This window comes from Leptodactylus fuscus, chromosome 9 (assembly GCF_031893055.1).
Source record: "Leptodactylus fuscus isolate aLepFus1 chromosome 9, aLepFus1.hap2, whole genome shotgun sequence".
Classification (NCBI taxonomy): domain Eukaryota; kingdom Metazoa; phylum Chordata; class Amphibia; order Anura; family Leptodactylidae; genus Leptodactylus; species Leptodactylus fuscus.
The window spans coordinates 40,123,803-40,144,250 of record NC_134273.1 but is presented as its reverse complement, the minus strand read 5'-3'; the positions used below and the strand labels follow the sequence as shown (position 1 = coordinate 40,144,250).

The following is a 20,448-nucleotide window of genomic DNA, read 5'->3' as shown; positions in this document are numbered from 1 at the left end:
TGTTAGAGATTCGATATTCGTTTTGATTAGCCCCTCAATATTCGACTACTCGAATCGAATATCGAACCCTATTATAGTCTATGGGGGAAAATGCTTGTTTCAGGGGTAGGCAACGTTCGACCAAATTATACTTACCAAGTCCATGAGTGAGGGTCGGGCTGGATCCTCCGAGAAGTCTTCTCCGTGCAGCGTCCCCGCGGCATCTTCCGGCTCTGAATTCACTCTTCCAGGCATCGTGCCTGGGCAGAGCCGACTGCGCATGTTCACACTACAAGCGGGTCGGCTCTGCCCAGGCCCGATGCCTGGCAGAGTGAATTCAGATCCGGAAGACGCCTCGGGGAAACTGCACGGAGAAGACTTCTAAAGGTAGGAGAAGAACCAGCGTTGATTGGCCGACTGTATAGCATTCGGCCAATCAATGCTGGTTCAGCATTGAACTTTTCCATTCGAATAGAGAGTGGTACTCGATCGAGTACGAGTATTTCGAATACTGTAGTATTCGATCGAATACCTACTCGATCGAATACTACTCGCTCATCTCTAGTGATGTGTCATTCCTGTTATTCCAAGAAATTTCGGAATACATTGACAACTGGGCTTGACCATTGCCCTTGTTGAATGGGGATGTCCATACCCAGTCTTGAACTGTCATCACTAACTGGGCCATCTCAAACTATGTAGTGACACCCCCAAATGGTACCACCCATTTGTCATTTTATTCATAAATTTCTAGAAAGGATAGCAGAGGAATAAAGAGTTCATAAAAAAGTTCCAGAATTGTTATTTTATGGAGAATGCAAGTATTTCCTAAATCTGTTACTATACAAATCTGTATCCTTGTTTACAATAGTTTCACATAGTGCATCTAAAATCACAAATGCAAGCATGACTTTTTCATCAGATGAAGACAGTTAAAACAATGGCTACCCAACAGACCTCATTGTTGTCAAGGGGGTCCCTAAATAGTTGTTGCTGTCCCTCATTAAACAGATCTGTTTTAATTTTTTAAACATATTTTTATTTGGTATATATTTTTGGCCTTTCTTAACCTCTTCAAGACTGCCCACAGACTATATACGTCCGGATGGTCTTTTTCCTGTTCTTAAAGGACGTACTAGTGCGTAACTACAGCGGCAGCTCTCCTAGAGAAGGCAGGGATGGTTTATTACTATCCCTTTTCGTTGTGTATACACAAATATGGGTGCCGCTCCTCTCTGACCGCGGTGGTTGCGTGATCCAAAAAATAAAATAAATGAAAACACATGCAAGAATAAAAACAACACAGAAATTAGTTGAATAATGCAAATTATAAAAATCTTAGACCCTTCAAAACAGCACATACAAACAACTGCTACAATATTCCACCATGAAAGGGTTAATTTTAGGCTGTGTATCATACACCTTCTTTCCTTGTCTCACTACAGTGCTCCAGAGGGCAGGGGTTATACATTTATGATGCACAGATTGCCAGCTATCAAAGGAAATCAGTAAGGACATCAAAGAAGTTGCATGACGGGGGCCACACGGTGGAGTCCTGGTGTTCAAATCCCGCCAAGGGCATAAAACCTTCTGCAAGGAGTTTGTATGTTCTCCCCGTGTTTGCATGGATTTCCATTCCATATTCCAAAGACATACTGATAGGGAAAAATGTACATTGTGAGCTCTATGTGGGGCTCACAATCTACATTAAAAAAAAAAAAAAAAAAAAAAAAAAGAAGAAGTTGCATGACTTGCGGGCCCCCTTGGCTTCTGGGCCCAGTAGCTACTGTGACCCTTATGGTTACACCAGTATCTATACATTTATTCTATAAAGACTTCTAAAAATGAGCCCAGACGACCCCATTATATGTAAACTGAAAAAGAAATCAGACATATGATCCTATTATTGTGTTATTTTACACATTTTTGAGCTGCCATAGTCTTTACATCTAATATAAGTACTGTATGCAGCAGCTGAGGACTGTTACCCAATATGCAATAAAACCTATTTCCAGGCGTACTATTATGAGATACAAATGATCATCTTCAATATACCAAGTCTATGGCTCCATTTCACGGTTTTGTGGAATGTAAGCAGACGCCACGCGATTGTGTGGAGTGTCAGCTGTCTGACCTCTCGTGGTCTCATTAGTGTGGGGCTGTTTGGTGCCTCTGCAGAGTCAAACTGTTAGGAAGCTAAATAGCAGGTAGCTAAAACAGTTACAAGATAGTGATGTTCGCCTCTGCAGAAACACACAGCATGTGGAAACACAGTAGGTCAGGAAAAGCTCCTCATTACACCCACTGCTATGTTTAGATTTCTTTTGTTTTAGGATGTAGCATTTGAAAGCATCTTTTATGTGAATCAGTAAACAACACTTACAGGCTTTTGGGTGAATTTGGAGAGATTTCATTTCCTCAGCTGGATATTATAGCATAGTTGCTGACTGCCATTTACGGTATATTGCCTCCAAGTCCAGGCTCTGAAGGAGACGTGTAGTGTTTACACCACTTTAAAGGGCATATCCAAGTAACTTACAAACTTACATACAATTTTTTCTGAAGCGGCTTTACCACTACAATAATCTATACACGCTGCCATTAATCTACCATGTTTACCTAGTGTACAGTATGATAAATCCAATATCTATTGTAACGTCATGCGCTAATGCCAGAAAAAACCTAGTGCCAAGGCCCTCAAGGTTTAAGGACACATGACTACTGGAGTATAGATGTTCCAAACTTATCTAACCAATGGTGTGGTGGACTGGGGTTACAAATTGAACTCAGAACCCGAGGGTCCAAATACAGCTGGAGGTAACCTTGACGGTACTGTTTAGGTTGGCAGCGACTTAGGAGGCACTTAGTAATCTTTTTTAAAGATGAGGGAGTAGTATTCGATCGAATACCTCGCCGCCATAGGAATGCGTGTATGCGAATATTCGATGCGCTTAACCGCTTGCTGTTCGGCCGCTTACATGCATTCCTATGGCGGCAAGGTGTTCGATTGAATACTACTCGCTCATCTCTAAATCTTTTTCTTTCCTGATATAGAAATCAAGGTTCAAGGAGAACATTAAACCTAGTAATGAATGCTAAAAGTAACTAAGAACTTGAGTTGTATCAGTCAGCATGATCTTGACACAAAAAGTGTTGTAGAAATCCTGCAGAGAGCAAAGGTGTTAATCTCTTGTTCACCCCCATCTTAGACTCAAGAATGATAGAGGAAAGGGTTTAGCAAGAGGGTTATTTTACTGTTGTGAAGCGGTTAAAGCCAGAGCAGCTGCTGCTCCAGTCAATTGTCTTACCACCTGTAGTGGACTATGAGGAGTAGCAGGGAGACATGGCTGAGCTACTGGGTCACTCAGAAAAAAATCTTAAAATTGAGAAATATATAAACTATACAAAACAGGACAAAGAAAAATGATGTGATAATGTAACATCTCTGCCTGTTCGGGTCTCTGCGCCACCCTCTGCTCGCGTGCTGCGCCGCAGGAGGCGTGTGCAGTTTGATAATTTGCTTAAAGTTTTTAGTTGTACTGTGTGAACATGGCTCTAGTTCTCTGATTGTATTTGTACCACACCCGTCTTCTGCCCTTGTTGCCTCTGTCCATTAAGTGGTTAAATTTTGTCTTGCCCTGTGATTGACAACCTGCCTTCCTGTCAGGTTCAGGGCGGGTTCTTCCTCCCCTATTTAGTCTTGGCTCTCATTTACACCAGTGCTTGCTATTGCCTTGTGCGTACTTGCTCCTTGCTGTCACTATTTTTGCTTGCATTCTTATTCTTGACCTTTGACTTTCCCTACTGACTATTCTTTGGACTCCTATTTGGCACTGCATTACTCGACTGTTACCGAACCCTGGCTAACTGAGCTCCCTTTGTTTTTGTCCGTCTTGTCTGCGTTTTGTGTCTCACATATACAGGAAGGGACCGTCTTCGTGGTTTCAGCCTATTATGTAGGATAGGGCCTGGCAATAGGAAGGGACAGTTGGGGGCTTCAGCTTAGGGCTCACTGTCTCTTGTGTCCCGTTCCAGGGTTCAACAGCTACTGGTGAATTGCTGTCCTATCAATTCCCTAACAGATAAAGGGAAGAATATATTTTAGAGAGGTTTATGGGGAGTATTTATTCACTTACCTGGTCCGGCGGAATGTTTTTGATGGACCTCAGAGTTTCGGAGACATCAGAAACCCTGGGTCATGTGATTGGAGGCAATGTTCGGCTCCCCAGGGCGTTCCACCCACTCCTCCCCAATTACCTCTGCTATTACCTTGCTTTCCTATAGTCTGCCGGCCCCCATAACAAAGGTAACATTGCCGAATCACATGACCAGGGGTCGTGATGTCCCGGACAAACTCTTTAAGAGGAAAATATTTTATTATTGAAATCACAGAATGAAACAGAGTTTTCTATTACTTACTATAATCAGGAGAATGAAGTAGATAAAGTTGTAGAAGGAGTGTGCATCCATGACATAATACATGATCTCTACCCAGCCCTCTAATGTAATGACCTATAAGACAGAGAACAGGAATCTGAGCATACAAGTACTAAACCAATGTGTAACTATCTAGCAATAGCTGATAGTGTATTTTAGTTATAGGAAATTATTTTGTAAGGGTCAGTTACAAAACTCCACCTGGAATATTACAATCCAAGCATAACCAATGTTATCAAAATTAATGGCGCCCTTATGTGGATTGGTGTTGCTGGTGCGACAAACATTGTAGTATTGATTCCAGTTGACACACATGCCGCTGACATTAAACTCCTGTCGGATGGAATTATAATAATAGTAGTCCTCTTTATCCAAGCAGCACTCATGACCCCGGTCTCTAAGTGGAGGGATCTCATGACACCCCATGATTCCATTGTCACCAGATAATGAACAGATAAATGGCATTTCATCATCTTCTTCAGGCTGGTAATATGGTGGCAATGTGATATCACCTTGTCTGAAAGACATAAATGTTATATATAACAAAGCATATTGAAATACTATGCAAATGAGTAGCACGACAACATGGTAGTAATCTACAATATGGAAATAAGCAACACAGTGTATTGTTTATGGAGTAGTCTGAGATAATTTAGTGGACCACCCAAGAGCAGAGGGGACTTTCTAAGGCTGGGTTCACACCAGCACTTCAACTCGATTCAGGGTTTCCGAACTCGTTTAAAAATCGTGAATAGAAAAGTCCTGCAAACAGGAATTTTCTGCCAAGCGGACCCAAAGAACAGAAAACTGAATGCTAGGGTGTAACATCGCCAAAGCACGGTGTGCCTAGAGTAGTCCAAAAAGTTACGGATCTATGAACTGTATCCCTTGTTCATGTTTGTCAGGCCCCTTTGACCTGACACTTATCCCTTACTATGTAGATTGGTGGATAAGTGTCAATAACAGCACAACTGCTTTAAGTAAAGAAAACACAACTCCTTTAGGCTTAGGCCCCACATTGCAGAAATGTAGCTTCTTTTGTTACAGATTTTGTTCCGTTTTATTGAGCCAAACCTAGGAGTGGCTACAAAAGGAATGGAAAATATATAGGAAACTCTTATACTTCCATCTTCTGCTCAATCCACTCCAAAGTTTTGCTCAAAAAAACACAGGAAAATCTGCAACTTAAAAAGCTGCGTTTCCACAATGAGGGGCTGCAGCCTTACTCTCACAGCTCAGTTACTTAAGTGAATGGAATACCGTATATACTCGAGTATAAGCCGGGGCCCCTAATTTTACCACATAAAACTGGGAAAACTTATTGACTCGAGTATAAGCCGAGGGGGAGAAATGCAGCAGCTACTGGAAAATTTCAAAAATTAAAATGGTCGGAGTTTTTGTGTGCAGTAGATGCTGGGGAAGGGGAGGGGGTGTTTTGGTTGTCTGTCTGCCCCTTCCCTGAGCTTGTGGACTGTTTTTTCTTCCCCCACTTGGAATTCAGCCTGGCTGAATATAGGGGATCTGCAGTGCTCCTATTAACCCCTTCCCGACGGAACAGGAGCACTGCAGATACCCTATATTCAGTAGACCGGGCACTTTCAGACACAGGGATACCTAATGTGTATGTGCTTCACAGTAATTTATTACTTTTGTATGTATTCTAGGGAGAGGAGGGATTTACAATTTTTTTTTTTTTTGCACTATTTTATGGGAGATTCTATACATTAATATTGTGGATGGTCATAACCCCCCCCCCCCCCCCCGCCTTTGTATTATTTTATACTCGAGTATAAGCCGAGGGAGGCTTTTTCAGCACAAAAACTGGACTGAAAAATTTGGCTTATGCTCGAGTATATACGGTATATAATTAGAATATTATTTTAATGATTTTTGATTACAAATGTATTTCTTTACACTTTGCTTTTTGTTTTATTTTTTTTTCTATTTGCAAATTAAATCTTGGATTAATAGAGAATATGAAATATAAAAGAAACACTGATACTGGATCTACTTCTGACTTTGGCTCGAAATCCTGCATCAAAATCACCATAACCCTATATTCACATGACAAGTGAAATTCTGCAACCAAAAAAGCAGCTTTTCTGCAACGTGGGGAACTCAATCTAACAAACATTTTTTGTATAGGTGTCTATAAAGGTCCAAAACATGACCAACTGGTTTTAGTGAATTTTTAATGAGCATTTTTGGTAGCATTTATTTCTAATCATGAATTTTTTTCAAGTCCTATAGACAAGCCTATGGGAAATACATTAGGAATGATGCCATAATTGGAGCATGCTGTGTTTTGACAAAAAAAAAAAAAAAAAAAAAGACCTAATAATGCAAAAAAAAGTACAGCAAAACGCCACAAACACGCAAGGGGGAAATTTATCATTTTTCTCTACATCAGTGCCAGCCAGGCTATATTAAGATTGGCATACAATACACCAGTCTTAATAAATTTGCCTCGCTGAGTTTAAAGTGTGTTTTATATTTTAATATAGACTTTTATGCAACAGAAGCAGAAAAACAAAATCTGAAAATCTATTTTTTAACATTGGACGTTTAAAAACTTCAAAGTTACAGCTTATAATTTCTAATCAATGTTAGTATCATTGTTTTTTAGCATAGGCCTTCATGAGTCTTCAGATGGTGTCTTTTTGACATGCACTATGAGCCTACACTTGACTCTGGAGAAGTTTTGGCTAGACAGTATGTTAACATCAGTTAATACATTTATCCCTGAGCTCAGATAATGAACACTGATTTTTTAATAGCTTTTATAATCAGCTAGCTGCACCGCTCACGCTGATAGGAAGACAAGTATAGACACAGTTTTCATCCATTAATGATAATGGCACTAATACTTCCGAGAAATACTTACTGCAGTCATGATCAGCTACGCACAAATGGCTGTGTACTATATGCGTACTCTTCAAAATTAAAGGGAATCCCTACTGCTGAACATTCAGTTCAATATGCAGGCAAACTGTTATATAATAGTCAGAATGGAGCAGATTGATATGGTCAGGAATCTCAGTTTAGCTGTTGTTGCTTTAAGGTTTCCATGTCAACCTGTGAAGCTTCTACAGCAGGGGCAGGGAACGTATGGCACTCCAGCTGTTGCAAAACTACAACTCCCAGCATGCATACTGGCTCTGCTGTTCTGGGAACTCCCATGGAAGTGAATGGAGCATGCTGGGAGTTGTAGTTTCACAGCAGCTGGAGAGCCAAAGGTTCCCTACCCCTGTTCTACAGTCTTTAAGACTTTCCTATGTTGATAAAATCAGCAGCTGTGGAGGGATACTTAAATCCTGATCCTGCTCATGCTCATTTAACTTAGGGTTGGTTCACACTAGCGCTTGTATTCCGTCCGCAAGGAGTCAGCATGGAGACCCCCCCGGGCGGAATGTAACCGCAATTGCAAGCGATGTGCTTGCAAAGCACAAGGAGCCCATAGACTATAATGGGCTCCGTGTGCTTGCTGCGCACTGACCACACAAATGAATTGTGTGGGCAGTGCACGGCAAGCACACGGAGCCCATTATAGTCTATGAGCTCCGTGTGCTTAACTGCACAGTGCTTGCATTAGCGTTGGTATTCCATCTGGGGGGTCTCCATGCTGACTCCTTGCGGACGGAATACAAGCGCTAGTGTGAACCAACCCTCAGTGAGACTTCTATATCCTGATCATTTGTGCTAGTCTGCTCTATCTTGACCTTGTTCCATGGAAATCCACTTCTGTTCTGATTCTGGCTGTCACGTTATTTTTTGGACTGATTTTTAGCTTGGACATGGTCAATCTGCTTATTTATCCTCCTGGTTCTGATCTGCCTTGTAGTTTTATTTTAGGTTCTGGTTTGACTTCAGTTTGTGGAGTGTTTATTTCTTGTATCAGTTTCTGTAGGGATAACTTTGGCCCTTGGGATATAAGATTTAAACAGCTTGTTCTACTACTCTCTATTTTTAGCCAGTTCCTGCAATTTCTGATATTTGCTCCAAAGACACTATCATAATAGAAATTGTTTTTTTAAGAAAAGTTTCTGTACAATCTGCATTATTTTAATTCAAATCACTGAAAATTTAGGTCTTAGGAGTCCAATGGCGGTTCTACTCAGTAATTGACAGCTCTCTGAATAGAATCAACCACTGGACTCCTAAATCTAGAATGATTAGTAATTAAAATAAAAAATTACAATATACTGAATCCTTTCTTCAATGTGATTTGACAGCAGGACATTCGGATTTGAAAATTGATGCTTACAATAAGAGGCTCATGGGGCATGGTTATTGGTGTTTTTCCATTTTACAAGTAGTTAATTTAAATGCGGTCAATAAAGCTCTGGCCAACCCCACGTTTTACCCGCACCACAGTCTAATGTGTTTTATTGATGGTAACTGGGACAATTATATATATTTTTACTTATATGTCATCTTATGGTTTGGAGTTGGTGGAAGCCCACACTCGGAACCATGAAGATCAGGATAATGTTCATGGACCCTTACAAATTAGTAGGCACACGATCGTGTGCATGGGACCTTACACAGAGGCCACATGTTGCAGAAAAGTTTAGGTTTTTTTTTCTGCAGATTTCACTACATTTTTAATTTTTGCTTCCTCTGTGTCTTACACTCTATCACTGTTAAAGTCCTTTGCCTTCATCTTATGAGAGCAAAGGAGATTCACAACAATAGTGTGAGTATCCCTGTATCCCATATATCCCATTACTGTGAGACATTGCAAAGGCTCAGGACATATTCATGATAATGCCATACTAATGCTTCTAAGATGTGGAAGAAATACATTCAATAAGAAACAAACAGTAAAGCAAATACAAACACAAAAATGCAAGACTACAGACACATTTCCATAAACAGAATAATAATAAAATCCATGTTAGGACTTACATTGTAAAATTCTCTTCTAAAAAGCATCGATTACGAAGTAGTCCTGCCCAAAGCTGCACCCCAATGATTCCAAATATGAAGAAGACAAAAAAACATAGAAGAAGGACATTGCCCAGCATAGGTAATGTATCCAGCAGCAAGTTTACCAAGATCCTCATACCTGCAAAGGAGTAAAAAAGGAGAAACAGCAGAAATGGAAGAACAAATAGTGAAGAGATATGTAAAAATTGTATGACAAAGACCAACACAAGGACAGCGTGGGGCAAGGATGACATGAAAGAGAATGGGAAATGGTCATAGATGGTAAAACGTTGAAGATAAAAGAGATGGAAGAATTACCCTGGATGATAGAATGATTCAGCAGAAACAAATGTGGTTCCTCCCATCATACAGTGATGGGCTGATCTCAGTAGTCAAATGTTCCAACCCATGCATACGACATAATACCAACAGAGCACATGGAAAGCAATGATCAAGTCACAACACACAGATGGTAAATTTGGTAATACACCCAGCATGCTGCAATCTGACCTCAAAGGGGTTCTCAACATTGGACCATCTCTACTTGTTAGGTCCCTTTACAATCAGCTGATCACAAAGTGTCCCTTGTACTGAGACCCACGATGCTCAGCTATAATCTATAATCTTATAAAACCTGGCAGTAAGCGTTCAATTCCCCTGTAGTGTCACCACTGGAGAAATGAAGCATTACACAGCGCCTACTCAACTGAATGGGTAATCAGTATAATGCAGGACATGACATGTCACATGACCTCTAGAGCGAGCGACACTCTTTGTAACATTCTGGCCTTGTGGTGAGGATCATGAAAACAGGATCTTCTCCATTAACAAATAATTTTCTATTATTTTATTAATATTTCAATTATTCCAATTTTACCTACATGAAAAGGGTTTTCTAAACTAGGCAACCACTTTATTGTGATCCATAAGTTTTGAACATGCATCAATCTGAATTGTAACATGGTGAAGGGACTGCTGTAAATTTTTCAAGGGGATATAACATATAACTGTCCTGTTCATAACATTAGGGGTTGTTCAGGTTTCACAAATCAGTGTTACAAGCCTCAATATTGATAGCCTATCCTTGAATCAGAGAGCAACAGTGGAGACTGGAGGTCCGTAACAAGGGATCCGTGGTAATGATGTGGAAGCACAAACCGAGGATTTCAAACCGAAAGACCCTTTATTGAAGGTAAGTATAAAGAAGAAACATGACGCGTTTCAGGCCGTATACAGACCCTTTCTCAAGTGCAAATTAACAGGTCCCGTCAGGCCAGATGCGTTTTGAATCAGTGGAGGTCCCACATCCAGCAAATGAATGTGAGGTCAACTGTGGTGGTACAACCATGGAGTATGTTGCCATCTGTTTCTGGCTCCATACAATGTGCTTAAAACAGCTGATCAATGGGGGTCCCGGGTGTCAAACCTACACAGAACTAATATTGCTAACCTATCCTAAAGAAAGGCCATCAATTTAGCATCTTGGAGAGTCACTTTAATTTGTTTTATAAAGAAAATGTATATGCTATTGGAAAATGTAATAACTTCATTATACAGAGAATAACATTTGCTGGATCCAAAAATATTCCCTTAGCAATTTACTCACGTCACCTCTAAGAATTTATAGATGTAATATACTCATTATGGTTACTTCATTCTACAAAATGATAATAGGAAACTGACCAATCATATAGTAAGTATGAGAAATTACCTAAAATGAATCCTAAACATATACTAAAATAAATTCTCTTCTCCAATTCTTTGATATTCTGTTTGATTTTTTTATCCGATTTTATTAAAAACACTATGGCCCCGCCATCTTGCATCATGACGGTTATTTATTTCAACAAAATAAAAATAGGAAATTGTCCAATGTTATAGTCAATAACTAAAATTGCCTAAAACTAATTAAAATCATATAATAAAATAAATAGACTTTTAAAATAATAAAATTCCTTTTTAAATATTGTTATATATGGAAACTGGGAAAATACCACATTTTTAAATCTTATATTTCTGAATCTCACTGAAGGTCCGACCAAACCTCAGGAATATGATTATTAGCAGCTCAGTGTCACCTCCAACTAACAAAGGAACATTTCAATGTGGACAGAAGAGGTGCAAAACCTGCCCGCACATACTGACTACGCATAAAATAAAGATCCCGAACTCTGATCGACACTACAAGATCCCAGGTAACTTCACCTGCAGCACACCTAATGCAGTGTATTTGATATTGTGTACTAAGTGTCCTGGGGGCCTGTATGTAGGTGAGACAGGACAGTCACTTAGTATGAGGATGAACTCACACAGACATACGATTAGAGAACAGAGACTGGACCTCCCTGTGCCAAAACACTTCTACAATGAAAATCATAATATGACCCAGGATATGAAGATCCTGGTACTGAGAGGGAACTTTAGAAACAAAAAGGATCGCCGCATATGGGAGATTAAACTTATGATGACCTTCAACACTCTCCAAAAGGGATTAAATCAGGCCCAGGGTTTTATGACACTTTATAACCACTAGACACCACGTCACTGATCAAAAGAAACCATAAACCCAGAGAACTTTCCTGCGAACTGATATATATGTTTTTTTAAACTGTTTATTTACATGTTCTGTTTTCCATCTATTTTGCATCTAACACTCCATTTCTCTGTGTATATATATGCCTAACTTCAGAAATTGTGTTATAACATCCTGATGAAGAGACCTATATAGAGTCTCGAAAGCTCAATATGTCATCAAAAATTTTTTTAAGTTAGCCATTACAAAAGGTATCAACTACTGAGAACTTCTCTCAAAAAAATTCTTTCATTTCTGAATCTCATAATAGTCAGTATTTTGATATTGCTAGTGGGGTCCGACTACCAGGATCCTACCAATCCTCAGAATTAAGGAACCATAGCCTAGTGCTGCAGTGTATTACATGAGGGTGGCCAACATCAATGCAAAGAACTTGATGTAAATTTCACCGACAGTGAACCATTAGAAGTTTTGCTGTCTTTTTGTTCTTGTGATCTACAAGGAATCCAGAGATCTGACCCCATAGGACCATATTCCTGTGGCCTATCCTTGTACCAACTGCTTTTACAGCCTGCCGTTATACAGTAACTTTTCTTTAGCTGCGGATCCTGCAGATTATGTAATATTCTCTAAAGGTTTCTGAAATATCTCTACCTGTGTATTCTTTATCTAGTAAACAGAGAAACAAATAAAGGTAATAAGACAGATCAAACGCGGCAAACTAATAATGGATATAAATGTTCTTTCCTGCTAAGAAATTGTAAGTGACTATGATTTATTTCTAACTCTGTGCGACTGGGAGCTATTTGTTATAATGTAGCCTCTTAAACGTAAAATGTGCTCGTAAGGGAAATTTTGCTGGTACTGGTACTATGTGCTCAAGACATTTGTTAGTGTTTGGATCTAGGGCATGTGGTCAGGTTACTTGGTAAGACTGCCAAACCAATAGATAATCTTATTAATCCTTATCTGCAAATACAAGTACCGAATCATGGAAATGGGTGCTAATAGAAGTTAAAGGGGTTGTCAGAAACATTGTGAAGGGGCTGAAAATGGCTGATAAGAATAACAAATATACTTACCCCTGGTGACTACTACTTACAGGTCCCCTGGCATCCAGTCAGATGAGACTAGTAAGTCACTTGTCATTTGTAAAGAGGTCATTGCTGTGGGCTGGGATATTCTCCATCAGTGACCTCACATGAACTAGACACTTCTACTGCCAGGGAACTTGTACATTCCAAACAGATGACCAGGGAGAGGTGAGTACATTTTTCTGCCCCATTTTTAGGAACTATACAAGTTAAAAAATGTCTTGGACAATCACTTTAAAGCTATATTTTTTTGGTCATATTGTAACCCACAGAGATGCTGTTCTAACAATATATTCCAGCAGGGCAAGATTCCTGGCCAAGGAGATATGGCGCAGACAGGAAGTTGACAGAATGAATAGTCATGTGTGCAACTTAGTCCAGAGAATTGGGTGGAGAACTGGAGCCATGAGAAGAGGTTACGGCCATATGGTCATGTTTAAGTATAAGCAGCAGAAGTATTGGATAGTGGAGACAAGAAACTGGACTAGTAACGGCACTTTGAGGATCACAAGCAAGTTGCATAGTAGGAAGAGAGATATCAAGAAAAGGGCACCTCCTCTAAGGCTAGGTTCTCACTACCACCGCTGTCTGCCCTGTCGTAAACCCTGAGGAAACTGGACAGGGGATGGCTTGCCGGCAGTCAGCTTTAAAACCCATTCATTTGAATGAGTTTTTAAAGGTGACCACCGGTGTCGGTATGCAGGCTCTCCACCTGGAAACCATAGTTTTGCACAGACACAAAGTCATACATGCAGTCATAAAGCAAGCCGTCCCCTATCCAGTCTCCCTGGGGTTTAGAAAGGAAACCCCTTGGCAGACAGTGGTGGTAGTGTGAACGCTCCCTTAGTAAAAGCTAAGTACATAAACCTAGTGCTACATGTAAAGTCCATAATCCATAGCAGCACTGTTTAATGATACCATGCACTATTTAGGAACAGTAAAGTATTGTGTAACCAGTATTACAGAGAGAGACTATTCCATGACTCTAGCAAGGCCAGTTACATGCAAAGTCCATAGACTGCTTAAATTCTTACATTGAACAGATACTATATATGCAAGTCATTGCTGTTAACCTATCAAAGTCCGTCTGTGTATTCAATCCAGTAAAGGTTAACTGCAACAACCACCTTGGTATATTTGTCCCCCACCCATCTAAACATCAAACTATGTCTACTTTATTTACCATAGATAGCCATCACCAGTATTGTGAGAAGTATCAGTAACATCCAATAAACTCTTACTGACTTCAGATCACCTTGGATTGCTGCCCATAGCCAAGCTGTTATCTGGTTGCCTGCCACTGGAAACATCTGCAACTTGTTTTTGCACTAGCTTTCATAAATGGGCACAATTGTTCTCAGGCCAAGTAGTCAGAATAATTTGGCTCTCCGTAGTTCAAGGAAAATCACATAATAGTCAACCCCAACCATGATCCTCTTGTAATGTATCTGCAAATATCCAACTCTATGAAATGTTGAAAAGATTGGTTTGTATATAAATCTGTTTTTTATGGTTAGTTAGTGCCTCAGTGGTTAGAATGATTGCCTTGCGGCACCTTGGCAATGAGCTATGAGCTAATTTAGCCAGTGCATTCCCTCCATAGCCTAAAACACTCATATTTTGAATGATTTTAGTGTTCTTACTGGTGTCCACAAATTTTATTATGAGCCCCAGGGGGTATGGGGACCTAAGTACAGCATTGTGTATATAGAAAGTCTGAGTGCATTAACATTGTAAGGCGGTGCAATAGTTCCTCACAGTTCCATAATACATAGCCATAGGCAGTCCATTTGGTGTCATAATGTGCTTTAAAACAACACTGTATGAGAATTTGTAAGAAATAACATCTGCATGAAGTCTGTTCACACATGGACGTACAATATGCACTTCTGTGGCAAATCCAACTAGCTAGTATTGCACTTTTCATAGCTTTTTACCCAGGAAGTAGCCTAAGAAGAGTGTATAGGGTGCAGTTGCACCCAGGTCCATGAGCTTTAGGGGGTCCATAATGTGGTTTGTCCAATATGAGATTACCAGGATCATAAACAATGTCTTGTAGTTCGGGGACCTGGTACACATTTTGCATCGGGCCCAGGAGCTTCATGTTTGGTTTGGAACACAGATCACAGAATAGTAATAGTAAAAATGATCAATTTAATATAAATATAAATTCCTAGAAGGGATCAGCCCCTTTAGTGTGATATTAAAACACATATTGTACAAGATTCAGATTCAAGGCTCAGGCCCCACATTGCAGAAATGCAGCTTTTTTGTTGCTTTTGCTGCAATTTTTTTTTTTTTTTTTAGCCAAAACCAGGATTGGATTGAGCAGAAGGGAGAAGTATAAGACAAACAAAGCAAAATCTGCAACAGCAAAAATGCCGCATTTCCACAACACGGGGCCTCAGCCTAAAGGAGAATTTTGGTATTGGCAAATATTAAGGTGAAAGGAGGAATCAGCATAAAATAAAAGAGGAAAAAAAAACTCACCTGATGACTCCATCACGGCTCCAGTGCTGTTAACATCTGTTGATTTTCCTACTTCATTGAGGCTGTGGCCATCGCAGCCAAGCATTGGGCTCTCCAGTGTTGTTGGCAGGTTAGCATGAGAAGGGGCTATTCCATAGTCTCCCTATGCCAGAAATCTCCTTTAGCTATTCATAAAATTTCGAGTAAAGCTAGCGATCAGATGCTGTCCGCACTGCCCTCGTAGTGCTGGAATTCTACCGAGAATACACTCCATTCATATCTGGTTTTGTTGGTAAACAGATGGCTGCGACTCCAAATGTCATTAATCTGGCAACTTTCTCTGCGCAGAAACGGGCTCAATAATATTTGATTCTGCTTTGGAGCTCAAGCTCCGCTCTCTTGCGATCCAACAGAAGGATAATGTTTAGTGTTACTATTATATGAAAGCTCTTGTCTGTTTAATGTCGGGCACTTTCTAATTTACTAATTAGGATTTTAGAAACTGGTAATTAACTCAGATCGGGAGAGGGGGCGGAACCAAGAACTGATTAGGATTCTGAGAGTCCTTTGGAGCCATTGGATGATCTACAATCTTAATTTATATCACCATTACTCACTATAAATCTGCCTACTATACTTAATGGCTGGTGTTGTCATTAATAAAAACATGGCTGACAAGATTGCTAATGATATTTGTGATTAAAACCACCATGGCATTTTCAGTCCAGCCCTATAGTTCTACAAGTACAAATTAATAATTATAATACATCCGGGGAATATAAATATTGTTACCATGCAATATCCAGTTATAATCTACTTAAAGGTAGCACAACCTGCACTAAATCAATATTCTCGAGGACTTGTAGCTGCAGCAGTCGCCTCTTCTTAGTGCACATTTCCAGCTTTGACTACAGACAGCGGCAGCAGCAGATTAATTGGCATTCATGAATAAGAATCATGAAGCGCTGGCAAATCGCCATCTCGTTGCCCAAATCATCAGTATTATCACATAAAGACTTTTTATGAACTTACTCGAAGTCTGTGAAGTCTCTATCATTCAGTGTGAGTCTGACAGAAAGAGGGCTAGTCATTCCAAGAAGTAACAGCTTCATACATAAGAAGGAATTCTCTCTAATCAAGGTCAGAATTAAATAATGTAAAATGTGGTCTATGGACTCCGGAATATTCATTAAACTGTGTCTAAGCTCCAGCACTGATACATTATATTATCTATTAATTGTATTAGATTGAGGCCGGAATATGCATTATCCTACAGGGGTTGACTGCAGATGAAACAATCATAGTCAGTATAAGGGGGGAAAGGGGCCAAATACCAAAGGGCCTTCATGACTATAAGCTGTCATAAGCCTTAAAGAGACATTTTCCAGTTGATAAGTTAGTCTTATTTAGTTATTGCAATTGTAGGGAATGAGACCACAATTCAACCTTCCTAACAATATACTTATGACTTGATTATATAAAAGATGTTAGAGAGAAGGATAACTGTGCTGTTTCTCAGCAGGCAGAGATGGTATTGTCTCTAGCAGCCCATATGATGATGTGCTAAGGTGTCATGGGATTGATAGCAGTGAACAGAGTAAGAACTACCGTATGAAAACCAAGATGATGTCCGATCAAAACAGAAGCTAGAATACATAAAAAAAACTTAGAGTCTTAAAGACAATGTAGTGAGGGGTGCAGAGATGCAAAAAGGGATTTTGCTGGGCTTCTTCCCTGCAGCAAAACATGTAAGATTAACAAGACTAAAGTGTTCTGTTAACAATATAAATGTAAATTAAATGCTTATTAGGCATCTTTTACTAATACATCTTAGTCTCCTTTCACACTAGACCTCCAGATATTTGGCAAATACACTGGGGACTCACACGTAACATGAATTAATCATACCCATAGAGTATAATAATGGGCCCAGGGAAGATGCAGAAAAATACACACTCGTACTCTCTGTCCCTCACCTCTCTTGGCTTCCTTGGGGTGTCTGGTGTTCTTTCCCAGGAATCTTCAGGTTTTTTTCCTGCCTCCTGGGTGGCGTCACCTGTGATTTGGCCTCAGCGGTCACATGTGGCATGTCAGTGTCATGACACTTTGATGCAAGCGTGATGATGTCAATGTGCCTTACATGATAGCTGAGTAAATGTGTAAAGTGCATGTAATGGCGGGATAATAAGCCATCACCAGATTTATCCTATGGCATAAATGTCCACTATGAGCTTGCATAGTTTTCAGGGCGTGTGCATGAGCTTGCACCTGATTTAGGAGGTGGTGTGGGTCTTCTCTTACATCAGGCGTATCCTCCTCCACTGCAGGAGATATAAAGACCAGCTCTGATATTCTTAACTGTCTCTCTTTTCTTTGAGATGTATAGCAGAACATTCGTTGTATTCATGCTCATGTATTCAAGAATGACGGCACAAGCAGGTATATTTCATGCACATTCCTGGCACTCAGTGCACACAGTGTTAAATGATCTGTTAGAAGCAGATTTGGTTCACAGCATATGTTCAATAAAGCTGTATACATAACAAGAAGCTAATGATATAATAGCCGGTTTGGAGCCACAGTTCTACCCACTCACTTTTTAAATATACACTTTTATGTGGATGAAATCTTTTAATAAGCTTTTCTGTGCTTTCTAAATAATGCATTGCTTTTCATGCCAAACAGCAAGAAAATATGGACATGAATTTCTGCCATTTTTTTTACCTTCTGTTTACTTGCTTTCTATTTTCTTCCTGACATATACTTTAAAATTTTTCAGTTACGGATGGCTGATAATACATTTTATTTGCTTTCAATAAAGCCAATATTGGTGATAATGAATATAAGGGGGCGTTCACACTTGCGGCGCTGTCTGCCTGTCGTGATTCCACCGAAATTCAGGGAAAAACTACTTGGGGATGGCTTGTGTAAGGTCAGTATGAAAACCTATTAATTTCAATGAGTTTTTAAAGCAAATTTTAAGTACCCAGTTTGAATACAAATTCAATACAATATTGTGACATGCTAGTAAATCCTTTGATAGGCTTAGATTCACATTACAACCTTTGGATGGTCACACAATGACAGATTAGCAGGATCCAAAAAAGTATTGCAAAATCATATCTTTTTTTTTAAAGCTGTCCTTCTCACCCAAACATCTTAGCATATGGTAAGAAAATACATCACCATCTGTACATTAATCATTAAAAGTAACCATCTGGTCCGATGGGACCCGCTATTTTTTGCTCTTGAGAAAGGGCCGGTTTTAGACCCGAAATGCATTGTGCTGTGCTGTACCTGCTTCAATAAATGTTTTGAATCTTGAATCTTGGATTCTGTCTTGCCATATCCTTTCTACACCAGGGAGATCCGTTCTCCTTTGCGGACCATTGGTCCCTGTTGTCTTTGTCACAGAGATATTCAAGGACTTAGTTTTTGTAGGATAAATTGCACTTCGTAATGGTACCATTTAATATTACATTTTTTTAATATTACATTTTTGTTCCAATTTTATATTGAGCTTTTATATATATATATATATATATATATATATATATATATATATATATATATATATGTTTTAGATATGATCACCGATACAATACACTGCAGAGTCCATCAGTAACTGTGCATGACAAGCTGATCAATGGTCATGTCCTATATCCCAGAGTGTGGTGGTTTTGACCAGGCAGACTTCTACTGCAGATGTGGACAGGAACAGGAAGTCATGCCATTGTAATTTGTTGATTACAGCAGAAAATACGTCATGGTGGAAGACACAAAGAGCCTTGTGAATGATTTGGAGAAATATGCTTAAATATGAAGGCTGTGACTAGAGATGAGCGAACAGTGTTCTATCGAACTCATGTTCGATCGGATATTAGGCTGTTCGGCATGTTCGAATCGAATCGAACACCGCGTGGTAAAGTGCGCCATTACTCGATTCCCCTACCTTCCTGTAGGTGGGACAGGAACTACGACACCGGTGACGTTGAAAAAAGTAGGCAAAACCCATTGGCTGCCGAAAACATGTGACCTCTAATTTAAAAGAACAGCGACGCCCAGCTTCACGTCATTCTGAGCTTGCAATTCAGCGGGCACGGAGGTTTCTGTCCAGTTAGCTAGGGCTTAGATTCTGGGTAGGCAGGGACAGGCTAGGATAGGAAGGAGAAGACAACCAACAGCTCTTATAAGAGCTAAATTCCAGGGAGAAGCTTGTCAGTGTAACGTGGCACTGACGGGCTCAATCGCCGCAACCCAGCTTTCCGCGGATCCTGAATGGAATACACTGACAGTGTATTCCCGTATACCCGATATATACCCCCGATACCCGTTCCAACGGTGTGCCCCCCCACCTTCACCCCAGAAATACCCTGCAAGTCCCCTAGCAATAGAATTGGGGCTATATACACCCACTATTTTTGCTACTGGTATACAGTGCCATTGTCTGACTGGGAATTCAAAGAATATATTGGGCTTACATATAACTTCAATTCCAGGGAGAAGCTTGTCAGTGTAACGTGGCACTGACGGGCTCAATCGCCGCAACCCAGCTTTCCCAGGATCCTGAATGGAACACACTGACAGTGTATTCCCGTATACCCCATATATAAACCCCAAATCCCCGTTCCAACGGTGTGCCCCCCCACCTTCACCTCAGAAATACCCTGCAAGTCCCCTAGCAATAGAATTGGGGCTATATACACCCACTATTTTTGCTACTGGTATATAGTGCCATTGTCTGACTGGGAATTCAAAGAATATATTGGGGTTACGTGCACCCACAATTTTTGCTACTGGTATATAGTGCCATTGTCTCACTGGGAATTCAAAGAATATATTGGGGTTACGTGCACCCACAATTTTTGCTACTGGTATATAGTGCCATTGTCTGACTGGGAATTCAAAGAATATATTGGGGTTACAAATACCCTCATTTCTTGCTACTGCCATATAGTGCCAGTTTCTGACTGGTAATTCAAAGAATATATTGGGGTTATAAATACC

General features: G+C 40.0%; 1 protein-coding gene across 2 annotated transcripts in view; it reads right to left on the bottom strand.

Moving 5' to 3' along the window:
* The window catches only part of CACNA1I (calcium voltage-gated channel subunit alpha1 I), a 269,848-nt gene that overhangs the window by 163,513 nt on the left and 85,887 nt on the right, over positions 1-20,448 (bottom strand). For both annotated transcript variants that reach the window (XM_075286787.1, XM_075286788.1), the window contains exons 4-6: positions 9,325-9,484; positions 4,618-4,933; positions 4,399-4,491 (exon numbers count right to left, since the gene is read on the bottom strand). In XM_075286787.1, the coding sequence (XP_075142888.1) occupies positions 4,399-4,491; positions 4,618-4,933; positions 9,325-9,484 (569 nt within the window). The remainder of the gene's footprint in view (positions 1-4,398; positions 4,492-4,617; positions 4,934-9,324; positions 9,485-20,448) is intronic.